Source organism: Cynara cardunculus (genome assembly GCF_001531365.2).
Source record: "Cynara cardunculus var. scolymus isolate 2C chromosome LG 13, CcrdV1, whole genome shotgun sequence".
In the NCBI taxonomy this organism is placed as follows: Eukaryota; Viridiplantae; Streptophyta; class Magnoliopsida; order Asterales; family Asteraceae; genus Cynara; species Cynara cardunculus.
Window position 1 is genome coordinate 34,980,796 of NC_037540.1, and position 21,842 is coordinate 35,002,637.

At 33.4% G+C, this 21,842-nt stretch overlaps 2 protein-coding genes across 2 annotated transcripts; one reads left to right on the top strand and one right to left on the bottom strand.

The window, feature by feature from the left end:
* The first annotated feature begins 9,807 nt into the window (after window positions 1-9,807).
* LOC112525130 (transcription factor bHLH30-like) lies at window positions 9,808-12,249 on the top strand. Its single transcript, XM_025135098.1, has 2 exons — window positions 9,808-10,286; window positions 11,454-12,249. The coding sequence occupies exons 1-2, from the start codon at window positions 9,933-9,935 to the stop codon at window positions 11,934-11,936; spliced, it is 837 nt and encodes a 278-aa protein (XP_024990866.1). The 5' UTR covers window positions 9,808-9,932; the 3' UTR covers window positions 11,937-12,249.
* A 3,084-nt stretch (window positions 12,250-15,333) lies between these two features.
* Window positions 15,334-17,333, bottom strand: LOC112525913 (ABC transporter G family member 10-like). The gene has a single exon (XM_025136229.1). The coding sequence runs from the start codon at window positions 17,321-17,323 to the stop codon at window positions 15,527-15,529; it is 1,797 nt and encodes a 598-aa protein (XP_024991997.1). The 5' UTR covers window positions 17,324-17,333; the 3' UTR covers window positions 15,334-15,526.
* Window positions 17,334-21,842: the final 4,509 nt, after the last annotated feature.

Consider the following 21,842-nt stretch of genomic DNA (forward strand, 5'->3'; position numbering starts at 1 on the left):
GATTCCAAAGTTGAATTTCGTGAACCAAACAAAAAAATTCCAGTCGTTAATAATTTCATTCCAATTCCATGCAACCAAACGCAATCACAAAGCATGGTCAAATTCCATCAAATTTCATTTCATTCACTCAAAGTCAAATTCATTTGATGAATTCTAATTCTATCGAATTCCATTCTATGAATCAAACGTCCCCTTAGGGTGTATAAAAAAACCAAACTTTAAAAAAGAGGGTCAAAGAAAATGACATATTTGGAATGATTTGAGAGAGGAATCAAAACAAGTGCAGATGATGACAAATAAAACCTACAAAGGGATTTAAGAAAAGGAAAGTGATGAGTATGCAATTGTAAATGTTAATATTAAAATTTTTAAACCAAAGTTTAAATAATATTAAATGGTTGATTAATTGAGATAAAAAAAAATATAAAGTGATGAGCTGGTTTTCATGCCAACCAGAGGATGGTGGGATCCAAACATCTTTGTTGATGGCCTAACTTCAAACATACTCATACATATAATAATAATAAACTAACTAACAAAACACACACACCCTTTATATATATTATATTATAAAGTATTTGAAAAAAACTCTTAAAAATTATTTTTTATATATGAAGTATTGTTTATTGATGCATATTACTTAAATATTAAGATTATAAGTAAATTGTGCACAAGTACAACTTATTAAAGCTCCATATTTGAATTTGTGTAACTAACTGCAGATAAACATAATCAAATATTGGATAAACATCTCATTTTAAATAAAAAAAATGGGCAAATTGCATGAAAAAGTAACGTACTTTAACTTGATTCCTATTTTGGGTAACGTACTTTCAAAACTTCCATTTTGGTACTTAAGATGTAAAGTTTTAAACATTTAAGTACCCGAGTAACTGGTTGAAAGTATTAACCGATTATCATGCTGATGTGACGAGTGATGTGGTATCCAAATCGGTATTATTTGCTGACGTGGTCAGTGGCGTGGATTTTTTAAAATCTAAAATTAGTCTTTCCGGGTTACCCAGGTACTTAAATGTTTAAAACTTTACATCTTAGATACCAAAATGAAAGTTTTGAAAGTACGTTACCCAAAATATAAATCAAGTTAAAGTACGTTACTTTTTCATGCAATTTGCCCATAAAAAATCTAAAATATAATTAGGATAATTATTGAGTTCTAACAGAATACTTAGTTATAATATTTATAAAAAAAATATATTATTAAACCTAAATAAAATTTCTTTGTTACTAAACCTAAATTCAATTATAATTAAAAAATTGAATTAAGAAAATTACACCAAAACACAAGAACTTTTAAAAAAGTTAATTTGATACTAATATCGGTATATTTTTTTTTCAAAATTTTATAATATTTTCAATTTTATATTTTATTCAAAAAAAAAAACATTATCGTTTTTTCAAAATCACATAAAATCGTATTATATCAACATAAAAAAGGAATAAAACTAAATATTGAAATCAAGATGTATCTCGATGCATCACACGAGTACCCTTCTAGTGTGTGTGTGTGTAACACAAAAACATCTATATCACAATGATTTTACACTAACATCATATGTATTAAAAGCGACCTAGGTCGGGGGCCAAATCCCTCGAACACCCTTATGTTGATCATGTTTTTTAATCATATGTGATCGTACATTGAAATCACATGTAACATAGATATTCATATATATAATATAAACTTGAACGTTAAAAAGGGAGAATTTCAAAATTTATGAAGTATTAAGTCCTATTACTTGCACACAACGATTATCTTGAATTTGGACATGTTTATCAGTTTGTTTTATTGAGTTTAAACGTAGAGATTTAAGAAATATTATGGTATGTAATATAAACTTGAATTTTAAAAGATTATACATCAATAAACAATGCCTAATGATTAATAAATTGTTTTTAGTTTTTTTACCATATTTTTGTAGTATAGAATATATATAGCAACATTGACTCAAATAACCATATTCCACAATCAAATTAACCTCATAATCATTTTTCTCCGGACTTACCAAAAGTCATTAGGTCTGCAATTATTGCAGACTAACTAAAAACAAAAACAAAAAAAATCAACGTTTTTTGGCCACATCCGTAACCACCGGTCCACAACTATTACGGATCCGGCCCAAAACCCATTTTTCTATGAAGGTAGACAATGACAGATCTGGCATTACGGATTCAAGAAAAATGGGGTTTGAGCCGAATCCGTGATAAAATACGGACCTATAGTTACGGACCTGGATCAAAAACTCTAAAATTTTGTCGTTCAGTGAGTCGCAATAATTACGGACCTGAGTATTGCAGACCTAGTGACTATTGGGTAAAGTCCAAAGAGAAATAGTCAGGAGGTCAATTTGGTTATAGAATATAGTCATTTGGTCAATTTCCCACACACACACACACACACACACACACACATATATATATATATATATATGACGATAATCAAATGAGAACCACAAAAATGTATTATCTTTTTACATTATCTCTTTTGATCAAACGTTATGATTTAACATATTATTTCACATATGTTTGTGTTCATCTTATAAAAAAAATTTGTATGTGAAACTTTTTTTTTATTCATTTAGTGAAACGAAAAATACACATTAAAAAAATATTCATATGGTGAAACAAATACATGTAAAATTATCACAGTATGACATGTAACAATTTATTTTTAAATCGTTATCACGGGTTTTATAACGGTTCTAATTTGATTTATCCCATATACATATATAACATGATCAAAATAAAATAACACGAAAACAGTCAAAGCCATATGTGAATTTTCACTAATGATCACATGCAATTACAGAACATGGTCAAAGCAATAGTGAGCAGGCAACTGGTGTCGCTGGCCACACGTGAATCACATATGATTTTACACACGATTTTAATGTAAAATCACATATAATTTAAACGTTCTCTTATTTTATTATCGTTCTCATTTGAATCCAAGTTTAATTATCAATATATGTAAGAACAACATATTTCAAGTCAATTTTTATTTTATCTCACACTTTTTACATAAAATAATAACGCGATATATTTTAGGGGCCGTTTACTAAACGCTTACCCGGTAAGTACTTACTGAACAATTTTCTTTACTGGATAAACATGGCAAGGAACAAGAATCTTACCCGGTAAGAGCGATGATAAGAATGAGGAGTCTTACCCGGTAAGTGAGGGTGACGACTCTTACCCGGGTAAGCGCTTACCAGGTAAATTGTTGCATAAGATATGTTTTGATGTACTACAATCTTACCTTATAATATAAATTATAGTGTTGACTCATGAGGATAAGCGCTTACCGGGTAAGCATTTAGGTAAACGACCCCTTAGTTAATTTACCCAAAACAGCAAAATGTAAATTGATTTTGGTCGATTTGATAATATATTTGGTAATTTAATTGTTATGGAAAATTTAGGTAAGATGCTATTTTGCAAAAAGTAAATTAATACACATAAAATGGAAGTCCATAGTTTTTATCCTTGTTAAAATATTGTCCATTAAGATCCTCCATCTTTTATTGAAGAGAAAAGAAAAAGGTGGAAAAAACCTAATTACTTTTTTTTTTCATTTTAAATTAATAAAAAAACATTAAACTTTCTCATCAGATAAAAAAAAATTAAATAAATAAATCATCGAACTTTTAAAAATCATTTAATCGGATTCTTTTAACTTGAAAAAGCACCTTATAACCAGATAAAAATGTTTAAAGTAACAAAAAACATAAATCTCAAATCACATTAACTTTATTAGTCAAAAAATCATGAAATTTACTAAGTAGGGGGATATATTCGTTATAAAACAGTTGATTCACATGTTCTCAAAATATTTACGGTTATTAAGTGAACTTTTAGGAGGGTACATTACCCATTTCTTTTAAATTAAACTATCTAAAATATAATAAATACTTTGATTAAATAATGATATATATTTTAAAATGTTCACATATGAATTTAAATTGATTTAGAATGTTTATTATAAGTTGTTAATTGATTCATATATAAGTTATAACCGAGATTCACTCATTTACATGTGAATCTATGTTATGATTCACATGTTCATATATATAAACTTAATTATCACCGCTTAACCATTATCAATGAAGAACACCAATGTTCATGTTTTGCTTACATTTCAAACGACCAATGAAGAAAATCAATGTTCATGTTCACATATGAGATTTAATTCAATTTGTATATTGTAAAATTCGATGATTTCGTGATATCCAATCTCAACCACATATCAAATGATAAATTAGGAAATAAATAAGGTTTAGTAATTCTGACTTAAAATTTTAATTAAAGGACATTTTAGGTATTTTAGAAATCTCATCTTTCTTCTTTCCTCTCCCCTCCCCCTTCCGATACAAATATTCCATTGTGATATCCGCTATATACAAATTTTGATACATTAATTAGGATCATTCTCTCTCTATATACCCATCGATACCTACTGATACCGGCTGTATACACGATTTGATACCCATTGTGATCATCATGATTGATTTGTGAAGTAGGGATAACACATTGTGATTACCGGATCAATAGATAAGTGTCAAAATATGGGAAAATACATTGTGATTAGTGTAACTCCGTAAACCCACTCGATCAACATATGGGTTTCAGGATATTGGACAAGACACTATGTTCACTGTAACTCCACCATAGCCCATCGTAAATCCACTCAATCAACATATGAGTTTCAAGATATGGGATAACATCCCGTGACAACACACTTGATCAATCGTGAAAACTTCATGTAAACCCATGGCTGGAAAATGATTTAACTGTTGTCATTGACTGAAATTTTGCCCAACATGCAGATATAGATAGAGACTTGGGGAGATGGTGGTAGGGATATGGTATTGAGGGAGAACATGAGGTGGTTCTACCGGAGTTAGGAGGGAGGCGACTGGAATATGGAGAGAAAGTAAAAAGATGATTTTTAGAGATATATTATTATGTGAATGAGAAAATTGAGGTAATAGATTCGTATGACAAATTACCCTTTTTAGCTTATTTAAAAAATATCATTAATTATCTTAAATTAATGGTTCATATTGGATCTCACGGTTATCATAAATTATGGAGTTTTCATTAAATATTTCTTTCATAATAATAAAAGGGTATGTTTGTAATTTGTTAATTTAATGGCAACTCTTTATATTTTTTATTTTTTAATTTCATCAATTAATTCCTAAGGCTTAGACGTTATCTTAGGAAACTAACATCTCCCTTCTCTCATATACGAATTCCTCATCCTTCTCTTTCCAGGCTTCCTCATCCCTTCCATCGCTCTCTTCACAGTTGTACATCATCTCTTACACGACGGCTCACCGATCGAACCTTCGATGCTCAGGGGGCATAAAATCACGTCGACACTACCTTCTTTTTTGTTCCTTTGTATCTGTCGTTCCTTTGTATCTTTCGTTAACTGTGACGAGCAAATGACAGGGACACATTGGCGATGGAGGATTACGGATCCCGTTCTCATTAAGATTCCCATATTCAACGAATAAAGTTCTCTTATCAGTGTAGCCCAATGATCATAATAACTATTGAACTTCATATAGTGGTGCCGCAAAACCCTTGGTGTTGTTGCTGCTTTCTCCCACTTGACAACTTCTCTTGCTTACTTTGCCTAGGAGATCTGATCTCTATTTTTTAGTAAAATTTGATCTTTACTGTTTACATTTTTTTGTTTAGATTTAGGGTTATGATTTGGACTTAGGGTTTGTGTTCAAGCTCTTGGGGTACTATAGTGCATTTAGAACCATGTTAGAAGTATTTAAAAGAGAGGATTTCATGGGTTTGTGTTTTACTGTTTAAAAATTCTTGGGTATCACAGTGGTTATCACAGTGTCATGTTAGGAGTACTCAAAAGGAGGCTCTAGTAGGTTTGTGTCTTACTGTTTATAAGTTCTTAGGTATCACAATATGTATCACGTATGTTTGTGTTTTACTATTTGGAAGTTCATGTTAGAAGTATTGAAAGGAGGGAGGAGAGAGTTAGAGAAAGACTACTTTACCCCTAAATATTATAGATAAATATATTTTTTTTGAAAATTAATGGATAATTACCAAAATTAACATTATTAATATTAACCATTGAATATTAGTAATGAGAGGTTGAGATTGAATCTCACAATTATCACAAATTACCGAGTTCTCCCTCGAATGCACCCATATGTGTGTGCGTGTGCGTACGTGCACGCACAAACACACTAGGATCATGTAAGAACATTTATTTGTATGAAAACTCTTAAATGATTTCTTTATCAAAAGATTAAAAAACATGGTGACATTAGGGGTGGCAATGGGTCAGATTGGGTTGGATTCGGGTTCAACCCATTTATTAAACATGTTGAAAATCGCAACTCAACCCAACCCATTTAATTAAATGGGTTGAGATTTTTCAACCCAACCCAACCTGTTGGGTTAATAGGTTGACAGTGGGTTGACCTGCTTACGATTTTCTTAACCCAACCTGTTAAATAAATGGGTTGAACGTGGGTTGACCCATTTAATTTTAAAATTTTAAATAAAAAATAACGAGACTATTTAACTTTTTTTGAATAAAACATAACACAACCACAATACAACCAAATTGTTCAAAGTTTAAATAAAACACAATCACAATAAATATATTGTTCAAAATAAGTTGAAACTTTTTAAATTCTAAGTAGAATGATGCCCTTTTTTTGAAACAGAAAAGCATGTATAGTGATTTGAAAAATAACAACTCAATAAGAAAACGTTGCAATCTGAATATTTTACCCTCAAGAAAGTGTACCAACAAAGCTGGACCCGGATTATACATTTAGAGGTGATAATAGTTACCTAATAAATTTGGATATCAATTTTCGCCATTTTCAGGTATCCACTCAAAAGCATGTAAGAAGATACGAGGTAGTTCATAGAAAACCCACAATGGCAAAACGAACTATACAAAATCTGAAAGGAACCATCTCCAGTAGTACTCAATTTAAACATATATCAAAACAAAGTTCTATAAATCCGGCAACATGCTCACTTACTTGATCAAGCCCTCAACCTCAAATCGGAAACTGAAAGTCTGAAACCAACCCAAATCTTTGATTGGAGAAGACAGAACTCAAAAGAAGGGGAGAAGATTGATAATCGAAGCGTATGGAGATTGAAGAATTGAAGGCAAAGCGTCGAGACTCATGATAGATGATACTGATTAGTAATGAAGCGTATGAAGAATTGAATGATTGAAATCGAAGAGTCATCATGAAACTTGGGCCAATTTATTTAAGAAGAAACAAAATAAAAAATAAAATAGATATAATATTAAGAATAGGATAAATTTATATAATATTTTAAGTGGGTTGAAACCAGGTTGAAAACGGGTCAAAAAATTCAACCCAACCCAACCCATTTATTTAAATGGGTTAGACAGGTTGACCTATTTATTTAAATGGGTTGAAAATCTCAACCCAACATGCTAATTCTGGGTTGGGTTAATGGATTGGGTCATTTTTTTCCTCCCCTAGGTGACATGACTATCGTTACGTGAAACTTCAATAACATCGATGTAAGGGACACAAGACTTTACATAGGTTATATATACCTTAACATGAAAAACGTAACATATCTTAACATGAAAAACCCTAACAAATGTTAACATGGAAACATCAACATGCACATATACCTTAAAATGAAAAGTTTATAATACCTTAACAAAACTGAGCAGATAACACGTAGAAGCGAAAAACCAAAAGGTGGAAGTGCCATTCTCTGCAAAAACGCAAACAGTTTAGCTTTAACCATGTTAATGGTCCCACATTATTGGTTGAYAGAGAATCAAAGTGGATTTTCCAATAAATTACGAAATGCTATAGTTCTTACATATGATTTCTGAATTTATTTATAAGTAATGCACAATCATCTATCTTGAGTAAAAAAACTCCAACGTTGCAAATAGGATCTCATGAAAATTAGGAGTTCTTAACAGAACCCAACTATATATATATAAACCATAGAAAATGAATTTAAAATAAAATATACTTCATTTAATTATTATTTTAAAATTTATATTTAGAATGATTATTTAAGAATTACCGGTCTAAATAAACGTTTGTCCAAGGATCTATAGTTCGAAAAACGTCTATTTAATAATTAAAAAACTATTTATTTTGAGAAAAATATCTATAAAACACGTCAAGTTTCACCTATGCAAGGTATTGTTATATAAGTATTTTAGATTGTCCTTTAAAATTCATTAAAATTTCAGGGAAAACTTTATGATCTACAAGCTTAAAACTTTTTCGGTAGGACATCGTTCGAGTTAATAATGTCAAGACAATAATGTTACATTTTTCTTAACTTTTTTTTTAAAAGTATTTGTCGGATTAATATAAATTATTACAATAATGTTATAAGTTCGTGAAAATCAATATAAATTATTCATAAAGTATTTGTCAGATTTTTTTAACCACAAGGGTGGTGCCTAATTGGTTTGAACTTGGCTCCAAAGGTCAAAAGTATCAGGACATTCCAGGTTCAAATCCAAGGAGAAATAAAAATCCTCTTGTGGGCCACGAAGGTTCAAATGCAGTGACTCCGGTTTACCTGCAAAGTAGATGGTCGCTCTGGGATTAGTCGGCTCACATAGCGGGTTGGATATCCAAGTTAATCAAAAAAAAGTTTGATTTTAAATTATAATCCTATTGTTTTATATGTTTTATTCTTGTATGTGTGCATGTTTTATCTATAAACATGTTCGGGTGTTTTTTCACACACAAAACAGTTCTAAATGTTTCATTGTATAAAAGAACACTGTGTAAAATATAAACATTGTCTATTTCACATGTACTATTTTATATATGAGGTAACGCATTACAACAAAAATTGGTTTATAGTACGCCAACAAATTCTAAGTGTTCTAATAAATTGTTTTATATGATATAAGTTTGTAGGAGAACGCTAAAATGTTCTATCTAAATGTGTTGTAATAAGTTTATAGAATACTTTTTGAATGTCTTAATAAAAAAAATTAGGACACTTTTACTATAAAGCGTAACATTTAGCTATTTTACATAACAAGTTTCATGAGTGTGATATGAATACATCTATACTATATTATAAAGAATTTGACAAAAACTCTTAAAAACCGTTTTTTATGCATGAAGTACCGTATATTGATGCATATTACTTATAATTAAAGATTACAAGTAAATTATGCATAAGTACAACTTATTAAAGTTCGATGTTTGAATTCGTATAACTAACTGCGAATAAACATAATCAAATAGATGATAAACATTTCATTTTAAAATATAAATAATCTAAAATATAATTAGAAGAATTATCGAGTTCTAACAAAATAATTAATTATTATCTTTATAAGAAAATTATATTATTAAATTAAATATAAATTATTTCGTTATTGAACCTAAACTAAATTATGATAAAAAATTGAGTCAAAAAAGTACACAAAAAATATAAATTTTAAATAGTTAATTTGATACTAATATCAATATATTTTTGTTAAATCTTTATGATATCTTCAAATTTATATTTAATATGTTATTTAAAAATACAACATAAGTGGTTTTGAATTAATTTCATGACGAATTCGTGTATATTGAATATTTTATTGAGAAATGGTTTAGGTTATTTAATAACAATTGTTGATTTAAAATAACTCAAAATAATTAATTAAAATTAAAGGAAAAAAAACTGTTTAAATAGCGCTTGATTTACGTGATTGTCGCTTCAAAAACCAAGGCCTCCTTTCTTTTCAACGCTTCCAACAATCACCAGAATTATTTCTTCATTGATTTGAAGATGATATCAACAAACTTTTTCAATCATGGACCAAAACCCCACTTCCATAATCACTTTATTAGGCTCTAATCTTTCCCCAAATCCAAACAAATACCATGGATTTCCCTCCAAATTGTTTCAAGGGGTTTACTTCATCAGAAGAGTATGCGTTGAAGGAGATGATGATGATGAGAGGGGGTTGTGGAAGGACGACTTCTTCGTCTTCCTCATTGGTGTTGGATAGTGAAAGGGGAGAGATAGTGAGGGCTTTGGTGCGTCCTGGAACTATTCATCATCATCTTCATCCTCATTCTCATCAGCATCATCATCAGCGTCATCATCAAAAGGGGGCAAAAGCAGAGAAGGCTTTAATGGCTTTGAGGAATCATAGCGAGGCTGAGAGACGGCGGAGAGAGAGAATTAACGGTCATCTCTCGATGCTTCGTAGCCTCATTCCAGGCACTAATAAGGTCAATTACCTTTTTGCTCTTTTTTAGCTTATTATGTTAGAATTTGTGTTGGTTTTTAAAAGTTTTCATCATGGTATTTGATTCGATCGATGATTCTTTGCTTGAATTTATCTGGGTTTATTCTAATTAATTCAATATGGTTTTGTTGGATCGTTTGTGGGATTAGTCTGTGGCCACATTTTGACTTTTGAGATCAACCTTGTTGCTGTAAAAATCCAAAATTGGCATGGAGATTTTCCCCAAATAATACGCATACATATTTCTATTCCTGGTACTTGTTAAAAAAAGTTAAATCTGCTTCTCAAAGTTTTCCCCAAAATATATCGATTTGACTGTCGATTTCAACCAATAAACACAGATGTGCATCTCTTTATAGAAACCAAATGGAGGGAGTACTATATGTATAGTGTATGCTTGTTCTTCAACTTTTATATGTATAGTTTAATATGCGAAAGGAATGATTAGCCCGGTTCTTAATGTACTTCAGCATAAAATGTGTGTGTGTGTGTGTGTTCCTTTTTTGGGGGTGGGGGGTAATGTTAAAGAATTCCTCATAGCAAATTCACACTTGTTATTGTGTAAATGAATAAAAGGCTAAACCAAACATACCACATGTACGCAACTCGGAGGTAGGGTCTGGAGGGTAGGATGTATCAATACCTTTCTGCCACCCCAAGGGGCACAAAGGCTGCAGGGGTAGGATGTAAATGAGCCTTTTCTCTACCACAAGGGACAAAGAGGTTTTTGTTGTGCAGACCCCGGCTTGCAGAAAATTGTTGACAGTCAAGGGTGAGACAGATGTTTTGTCCAAAAATTTGGAAGTTAGGAAGAATCTAAAAGAAATTTTTAAATGCATAAAAGGATGCTGAGTGGATATCTTTCATGTTTGTTCATAGATATATAATATCAACCCAACTCCAATATCAAGTTCATATAGCCCATTATGAAGATCTTCTATCTTTTTGATGATTTGTAACCTATTTTTTCTTGGCATGCCTTTCGTATCTTACCATAACAACCGTTTTATTCTTTTTCTCCATATATTGTTGTCATATGCATATAAATGTACGAAAAGGTAGAAATTTTAGTCAGCATTTTATGCTTTTTTCTTGATTTTTGACTGTCATTCCTGGAGATTGTAGCTTAATTTCCTTCATGAACAAACAGATGGACAAAGCATCGTTACTTGCCGAAGTTATCTCCCATCTGAAGCAACTGAGGAGGAATGCTACAGACACCACTAAAGGTGTTCTCATACCAATGGACATTGATGAAGTAAAGGTTGAACAACAAGATGATAACAGTTTGGATGGATCCTCATACTCCATAAAGGCATCTCTATGTTGCGAATATAAACACGAGGTCCTTTCTGATTTAAAGGAAGCTCTTGATGGCCTCCATCTAAAAACAATTCGGGCAGAAATTGCAACTTTAGGAAGCAGGATGATGAATCTTTTTGTAATTACTGGTAGCAAAGATGACGTAAACATCAAAGATGTCATGAGTTCTGTACGACAAGCGCTTAAATCTGTACTCGATAAATTCTATGCTTCACAGGAGTTCTCTGAAAGCAATACACTTTCAAACAAAAGGCGTAGGATGTCTTTTTTTACCCCTTCAAACTCATCTTCTTTAGAAGACTTCTGGTGAATGAGGTGATATCTTGGAATAGACCAGTGTGTTTATATTTTTGGGCATACGAAATCGTTTTACATATTCCATTTCTGATTTACAACAGAAAGTTATATGTACATGAGTGATGCATAATGTGTATGTTGGACAACTTACTGCAAGTTTAGTTGTAGATAGTGAAATTTTTACTTGGATCCCCTGTTCATCATTCTTATGCTCATGATGATGTTATATATGTTATTTGAATTGGATTTTTAATTCGCATGTCTTCATTATGAATGATTTGTACCTTCTGGAACATTGACTAAGAACCGATGATGTTCCTTGTGTAGTCTTTGCGAATGAGGTGATGTTATTTGTCAGTCATGTGTAATTATTAATACATATTTCATTTCTTATATACAAATGAAGGTCATCTGTACCATAGTGATACATAATCTGTATGTCAAACAACTCACTGCAAGTTTGGTTGTAGATAATGAAATCTTTACGTCAATCTTTGTTCATAATTCTAACGCCCATGATGGATGTTCTATATATGGATTTTAATTTGTGCATCATTATTATGATTAGTTTGTAACCCCGGCAAGGTTTGCATACATCCTACCCCCAGATCCTATTTATGTGTCGGATTTATTGGGTTCGTTTGGTTTTTTGGTTGACAAAGAACCGCTGACGTGAAGGTTGCACCATTGTTATGTCACAAGTTTGAACTCTGAAGTACCTACAAGGTTCGCCTTTTTTGCAGGGTAATGTTGCTTGCATTAGAGACTTCCTCAAAATTCACAATGAAGGGAGCGTTGTTCCTTAAAAGGTATGTTGGCTTATTTCAATTTGAACGCATATGTGCACACACATGCACAAAGTCGTTGTTAGCAATCCATGTAATACTAATGAACATATGCTTGTATTATGTGTTTGCTTGTTAGTCTTGTTTGGATGACTAACTAGTAGTTTGACCAAATGAGATGGAGGTGATTTCCTCTGTCTTCTCTATGCAATGTCTTTGTTATGAGTCTCACCATTTTTCAAATCGCAAATTTCAACATAATAATAAAACCAAAAGAGCAAATCGGAGGGTCTTAGGAGCCTTAGATGCTGAAATATGTGGACTTCCAACTTGTGATATCATAGAAAGATTTCAAGATTTCTTTTATGTAAGGATTTGTGGTTATTATGGTCGGGGGAATTGTTGGAGTGGTAGAGGTCTTGATGAGGGAGGGTTAGAGAGTAGATAACTACGTACGAAAGTCCTAGGACAGCAAGTGGTAGGGGTGCTCATCGGTTCACATTCAATGGATTTGGGCGGAACCGATCCAATCCAATCATCTATTTGATGTTGAATTTTGATAGTTGATTGATAGAAAAGCAAGGATATGGGTCCGTGTGAGTAGGCACCAAAAACAATCTATTCTAGTTCTATTATCAGCCATGGGTTTGAATATAAGAGAAATGTTAGAGAATGTTTGCTATCTTGAACTGTTTTTGTCATTTTTGAAGGATGATTGGATTGGATCGGTTCTATCAAATGGAAATTAATATTGGTTATTTATTGGACTTGATTGAATCGATCCAACCATTTATACTAGTGATCCAACCATTCCAACCAGTTATCCATACGTTTCACTAAAAAACACTACTGATAAATAGACAGCTATATAAATTGAACGGCCAATATAATTGAATGGTAATTGGATTGGATTGGATTGATTCGATTTTATTGGATTTAAATTTTCATCCAACAACCGACTGAAATATTGAAATTTTCGATCCCATCTGGTCCAATTACAATTGGATATCGAAATTTGGTCGTTCATTTGTAATTGGATGAGATAACTTTTTGCACAACTCTAGGTAGCAGGGATTCTTTGGGATAGCCTGGTGTAGCTTAAGTTGCTAGTTTAGCCGGTTTGAGGTTTTCGATACCTTACGTGTTGGGCTGATTAGTTGTCTAGTACTTCTCCTTCTCTTTTAATGCCTTTACGCCCTCAATCTTTTTTCATGTTGTTTACTTTGCATACTCGCTCTAACTGCTCTACTTGCTCTTCATTTAACTCTTCCAAACTTCATTTCTTGTTTTTTCTATGTAATTTTGGTGTCCGCTTAAGATCAACAGCTTTTTTGCAAAAAAAAAAAAAAATAGAAAGATTTTTTCCGCAAGCCAAGGGTCTTCACGGAATCTACATGTCTACCCCGAGTGTGTACATTTTACCCCTACTCATGTGGGATATACTGGGTTCATTTAGTTTGGTATGATTTAGTTATTTCAAGATTTTTCAGCAACACGAATCACCTGCACCCTTTTATGTATGTTTTGGGCTTAATGTTGTTTTGTATTCGGTAGAAATTTGAAGCTTTTACAGTTTTATGACGGTTTTATGAGGTAGAAGATGAAGCCATTGAATGTAGGAACCACTTCATATAGAATTGCTCAATAAATACCTCTGTCGGCCCTAAGTGAGTTGTGAAATTGATGAATGTATTGAATGTGATTCTGAAAACAATGAGAACATAACTGGAAAAGTCAAACAGAGCTGAAATCTATCAAAGCCAAACATAACTTTGTAATGCCAGAAAGCTCTTGAGTACTGTACTAACTTCACCTTCTGTTGACCTTATGATGTATCTGAATCCATTTTTGGAACCATTCATTTATTACTTCTCTTAAATGAACCAATTTATTGCACCTCTTAAAGCCCGTGTCTTCACAAAAACAACTTCTCTACTCCTTGGATTAGTGGATAGGTCTCGAGTATATCCGACCCCCCAAAACCCCCACCTCCGGGTGGAATATACTGAACTCGTTTGGTTTTTTTTGGCCAACTGTGGTTGTTTTGGCCAGCTTGTACGTATCTCGACTAATTCCATGGGCCCTAAAGTTAATGGCCAGATAAATCCTCCAATGGCCCTGAGGGGACTTGAAATGATGACCCTTCCAGTGGCCCTAGGGGGACTTGAACCAGTGACCTCTCTAATGGTGAACCAAAAGGGTAAACACAAGGTCTTCCCGGTAGCGACCCTTCACTAGGTATATGAGCCATTTGGTCTGATTAGCATATAGGGTTAATGCAAAGCATTTCTTTCACATGAACCGGACAAGTTTTAGGCCTTCCGATCAACGGGTGTGGTTCTAAACGAACTTGAGACTTGCGTCTCATTGGACACCAGGGTTGCTTTACACTTTTATAATGGCTATGTAGCTTTTGCTTATTTAGGAGATGAATATGTTGGTTGGACCACTTGTATACAGATTGAAACTTCGATCGGACCATCATGCTATATCTTAGATGTAAAACGGAGACCTGGGTTCAGTAGGACTCTTACAGTTTTGCAAGCATTCAGCGGGAACATCTTCATACAGTCTTTCTTTTGCAGACGAACTTTTAGGGTTTAGAGTTTAGCTTTTAACGAACCTTATTTCTCTTAGCAAAACCGTATGGAGAAACAACAAGATAAGTAGGTACGAAACATGTTAAACATTATTAGTCTAGATTAGAATTTTGAAAACAGCCCGATCACAGAAATCGGGATGATGAACACGAAACGAAAGAAACTAATCTATGCTTTGATTCTAAACTTTAGAACTAGAAAACTGGTTTTTAGTTTCCTTAGTTTCTGCTCCTGTAAGATCTGTAGCATAACACCAGTAAAGAAAGAAACCTGTACCCAAAGATGAATACTAACATCATCCCCAAATTGTACCATTTTTGCATCTCTTTGAGATTCTGCTTCCTCAAGAACTCTTCACCGTAAACCAAGCATCCATCTTCGAATCTCTCGAGACACCTCCATCTTCCCTTCGCTCCCCCAAACTCGTTTATCAGAAAACACTCGAATGGATACCTAAATAGGCTCAAATAGTGCATGAAAATCCAGTATTTGGGTATGTCGTTATTTGATATAAAGTACCCGGAGAACAGAAAAAACGAACCCATTATCCCCGCAACCAAAGAGATCCCGATCATGAAATTAGGCACGAGTGCACTAAAACAGGCCACAAAAGAGTTCGACATTAGCAGAACTAGCCAAACAACTAGCGAGAAGTAGAGAAACCCATCTAGATCGCTCCGTAGTCCGACCAGAAAGTAGGTCGGGATGGTGTATAGAAGCGCCACGATCAAAAGAAACGGGATGAAGACAAGAGTGTTGGCTGCGGAATATGATGAAACCCGATAGGCACCTATCGAGGTCTCTTTCATTAGAATTCTGCGTTCTTGCAAGAAAATCGGCAAAGCTTCTGATGATGAATAGAGCAAAAACGTTAGATTGAATGCGAAAAACCCGATTTGGGTTTGCATTTGAAACCGGTTAACGTTCTTGAAAACCGTCCCTAGTACGAGCCCGACTACGATTGATTGAAGCATTTTTGCGATAAAAAGCTGTTTGCTTCTGAAAATGTTGTAGCAGAATCTTTGGCTGAGTATCAGGACCTCATTCATTGGTGAATTTGCATACATCAAATGATAATCTTCATCAGATTGTTGTTTTTGATCTTCTATAAGCTTGAAAGTTGGTTCTGATTCAATTTCTGTAATCAAGGTTTCAATCACATCGATGGAAAACTCGAGCACGTTGACCTGGCGAGGGATGGAATGGCCGGCGAACTTGAGTCGTTGGTCCAGGAATTCGAGTGAGCCGTGATGAACCAAGGTTCCATCAACTAACAGCACGACTTGATCGAATACTTCAAGAATTCGAAACCCGGGTTGGTGAATTGTTAAAACGATTGTTTTTCCATGATTTTTAGCCATGGATTTGAGCAACGACATGACTTGAAGAGCCGCAGCCGAGTCCAGTCCCGATGTCGGTTCGTCCATCAGAAGCACTGCTGGATCGTGAACCAGATCGACACCGATCGACACCCGCCGTTTCTCGCCGCCAGATATCCCACGGTGAGTTCCCGCCCCGATTCTTTCTCCGGCAACATGTTGTAACCCGAGCTCCTCCAGCAAGTCTTTGACTCTAGCTTTTGCGTCGGCGAGTCCGCCATGGAGCCGTAAACGTGCACTATAGAGGAGTGTTTCTTCAACGGTAAGAAGAGGAAACAGTAGATCTTCTTGTGTTACATAGCCTGAAACTCGCCTGAAAACGTTGGGGTTCATTGGCCGGTCATTGACCAGAACCTGACCTGAGACTCTGCAGGGAGGGATGACTCCGGCAAGAATCTCGAGCAATGTCGTTTTTCCGGCACCGCTTGGACCAGCAAGCGCAGTGATCTCCCCTGGTTTGACTTCACAAGTGACATCCCTCAAAATCTGCTTTCTTGAAGTAGGATTCACCTTTTTCTGGCGAAACCAACTTAATCTATAGCAAGTCGGAGACACCACATAAGAAGCACACTTGGTTTTGATTATATATTGGGTTTTCCGGTGACCAAGATCCGGCGATTCCACCGGCGAAGACATTGATGGTGGTGAAAGAAAATGATGAAGGAAATGTGATGTATTGTAGCCAACCCAACTGCCCTTATTTTGCATGCATGAGCTCTGTATATATAATACATATATATATATATATACATGATGGAGGAATAATAAAATAAGAATATAAAAACTTCATAGAACCTTAAAAACCACTAATCATCGTATGTTGTTTTATATAACGACATGAAAACACATGATTTTAGTGGTTATTATGATATAATGATGATGATGATGATGATGGTAATTATGATCATACCATTTACTACTATATGCAAGAGACACATGATAGCAAAACATGGGATTTGTTGGGTAAATCTTATTTCCAGACCAACAATCGATTATTCCAGAACAAAAAATGCTATCATGACTTGTAACTTAGGCTTGAAACTTGTACTATTTTTGTGGGTCAAGTTTTTCTTTCTGGAAGTTTAAATATTGGATGACTTTTCGACTTTTGGTCATATGTTTTTTGATAACTTCCAAAAATGGTGAAAGCCACATTGTAAAAAGAAGGTTTTTTTTCCTTAATTATTATTATTATTATTATTTTTTTGTTTTCAAGTGTAAAAAAAAAAGTTATGGTAAGAAGTGTAAAAAAAGATCTGATTAATTTTATGTCCATCAATGAATTACGTTTTAGAAGAAAATTGATCTGGTGTATCTCGGTGCACTTCATTAGTGTTGACATTCAATTAGGATTGATCCAAATGTGGAGATTTCTTTTACAATTCTTACCATAACTTCACTTCTCACCAGAATCGAACACTTAAATCAAAATAGCAGGAAATATTAAGTTTGTTTTAATATTTCTAATCTTACACTAAAAACACAAATACATAATTTTTTTCTATTTCATCCTATAACTATAATATTAAAAAAATTTAGAGGTTACCAAATTTAGTAATTTATTTGTTTTATGTTTTAAATTGTTGGCCTCTATTTTTCACGTTTGATTTTCTATAATTACTATATATATAGTACTAAATTTAGTAATACATTTATTTTGTGTTTTAAATCTAATTTAAAAAAAAAGGTATATATCCTTTTATAAAAAGTGGATAAAAGATAGAAACTAAACTAAACTTTATTGTATCAAAGGCACGTTGCTAAAAATAAACTGTTGAAACTAAACTTACCAAAACAAACCATAAGTGGTGTCTGATTGGTTTGAGTTTGGCTTCAAATGTCAAAAGTACCAGGAGGTCCCAGGTTCAAATCCAAGGAGAAATAAAAATCTCCTTATGGCCACGGAGGTTCAAATGCAGTGACTCCGGTCTATCTGCAAAGCAGGTGGTCATCCTGAATTTAGTCGGCTCGCATAGTGGGTTGGATATCTAGGTTAATAAAAAAAAACTTACCAAAACAAAGATAGAAATAAATACATTTATATTAAGGAAATTAATTAAAATAATCATTTTTACCGTATGGTTTTATCTTTTAGCCATTTCTCTTCTAAAATATTGAAAAATAGTCATTGGTCCGTAATTATCAGGTCCAAAATTTAAGATGTGGTCAAAATGTAAGGAAAAAATGTTTTTGAACTATAGGGACCAAATACATAAATTTGGAAAAACAATAACATATTTTTGGGGGAGTGGGGATGGGGAGCTATAACTAATTTACATATTTGGTCCTTGTTTCAGAAACATTTTTTTTACACTTTAAAACCTCTACAAACTGTAGAGCTGTTAATTACGGACTTATGATTATATTTGTTAGTTTAAGAAAGAAATGGCTAAGAAATGAAACTCATCATAAAAAAATGGTTACTTTAATTAATTTTCTTTTATTTTAATACAATTAATCCAATATCCAAATATAAATCATTAAATAACTTTCTTTTAATTATAGACCACTAAATGTTTTATTTAGAATATAATTTAAAAATAATTAATAAAAAAAAATACAAACTTCTTTAGTTTGAAATTTATCCTCTCACGATCAACCCTCTTGATGGTATTTGGAATGTGAGGATTTTGGGAGGTTACTAAAAATCTAAACCAAATTAGGATTATTTTAATATAATTACTGAAATCTTTTGGAATGATTTCATACTATAGTTCGGTATCAGGACTTTAGAGCACCCTTGAGAAATGCACCCGGTGCCGTAGCTAATCTAATAGTTCTAGAAGCATGTGTACAAGCTCGTAATGAGGTTCGTGATATTGCTACTACTTGGTTATATATATGGGCTTAATCAAATGAGAACTCGATAGTTTGTGGTAACTATGAGGTCCAATATTAGTCAATCATTTTAGATAATTAATGTTATTTATTAAAATAAAACAAAGGGTAAATTAGTAAATTTTACATCTTATAAAACCCCAAATGTTAAATCTTTTTGGAATTTGAAACTCCAAATAAATTTGGTCAGTCATTTCTTCATCCTCCCTTAGTACCCACTTCCAAAAGCTCCACATGCTCCACCGATCTAAACCATTCTCGCCACCTGATCTCAACCATTCTCGCTGTCGATCCCAACCATTCTCGTCCGCCGATCCCAACCATTCTCGTCCGCCGATCCCAACCATTCTCGCCGCCGATCCCAACCATTCTCGCCGCCGATCCCAACCATTCTTGCTGCTAATCTCAACCATCTCTATCTCAACCACGACGATGCTGAATGGAGAGCCGTACTAATCTGGCTTCTGCCATAAACTCCGTCGCATCTCAACATATTTGATGGCTTCTTCCAATCGAGAAAACAAAACTCAGCTCGATTTCGATTATTCATATCTGCACAAATTTGGTTTCTGCACACCCAGATCAGTTTTAGTTTCTGGTTTCTGCACATATCTCGTTTTAGATCAGAGACGTAATCATATCTTGCTGGAGATGTAACGCAGATATCGATAGAGATATAACTCATATATCATCAGAGATGTAACGTCGGAGATGTAAGGTTTTTTGGATGTAACCTAGATATCGTCGGAGATGTAACGTTGGGTGTAATACAGTGGTATCACAGTTGTATTCACAACCAGATTTAGTATCATAGTGGTATCATAATGTATATCACAATGTGTTTTTGTTGTTATACGAAGTGTATCACAATGTATTTTTGCTGTTTTATGAAGTGTAACATAATGTATCAGGTAATGTTCCTTTACTAAGTGTACCACACTTTGTTTTTTCGTTATCTTATGAAGGGTATCATAGTGTGCATCATGTGTTTAACGGAATAAGGTTTGCAGGAATAAGGTTCGTCGGAGAGATGAGAGATAAAAAATTTAAAACACATAAAATGCTCATTAAGTAAAATTTTAAGTCAAATTACCAAAATTATTAGTTTCCTAATTTAATCAATGATTTGTGGTTGAGATTCGATCTCACAGTTATCACAAATTAACCAGTTCTCTCTTGAATGACCATATATATATATATATACACACACACACACACACACATACATAAGGGGTTATTCAATGGAGAATTGGTTAGTTTGTGACAACTGTGAGATCCAATCTCAACCAAAAATCAATGGTTAAATTAGGAAACTAATAATTTTGGTAATTTAACTTAAAGTTTTAATTAAAGAGCATTTTAGGTATTTGAAAAAAGTTATCCTCTCTCTCTTGTCTCTTTCGAACTTTATTCCGACGAACCTTATTTCGACAAACAGATGGTGCACACTATGATATGTTTCATAAAATAATAAAAAGCACAGTGTGATACACTTAGTAAAACAACATTACATGATAAATTGTGTTACACTTCTTAAAACAACAAAAATACATTGTGATACACTTCGTATAACGACAAAAACACATTGCGATACACACTATGATACCAGATGTGGTTGATGAATACAACTGTGTTACCATTATATTACACCCGACATTACGTCTCTAAAGAGATCTTGGTTACATTAAAAAACCTTACATCTTCTGCATTACATCTTCGACGATATATGTGTTACATCTCCGGCAAGATCTGGGTTGCATCTCCGATCTGAAACGAGATCTGAACAAAAAGCAGAAACCGAAACCGATCTGGGTGTGAAGAAACCAGATCTCTGGGGATATGAAAAACCGAAACTGATCTAGGTTGCTATTGGGGAGTCGGACCAGTGAAGGTGAGAGTTGAGGAGATGATTGCTGGTGGTTGGAGATGGGCAGAGAATAAGAAGCAGCGGCAACCGATGAGTGGAGAATGAGGCATCAGACAATGTTGGGCAAATGGGTCGATGTAAACTGTCGCACTTGAGAAGACACATGTTCTGGCCGACGATGGGGAAAGAGGGTCACAAGTGGTGATCTCGTCCATTTTAATATATATATATATATATATATATATATTGTTATAACCAGGTTTTCTACAAACTTGGGTCAAGGTAACCTTATGTGTTTATTATATGAATTGTATGATAGCATGCATAATTATGATAACACTTGCATAAATTATGTGTACATGTGTGGTAAATTGATATTATACATACATGTGAAAGTATTATATAAATGTAGGCGGTTATGTGATAAGAGATTATATATATATATATATA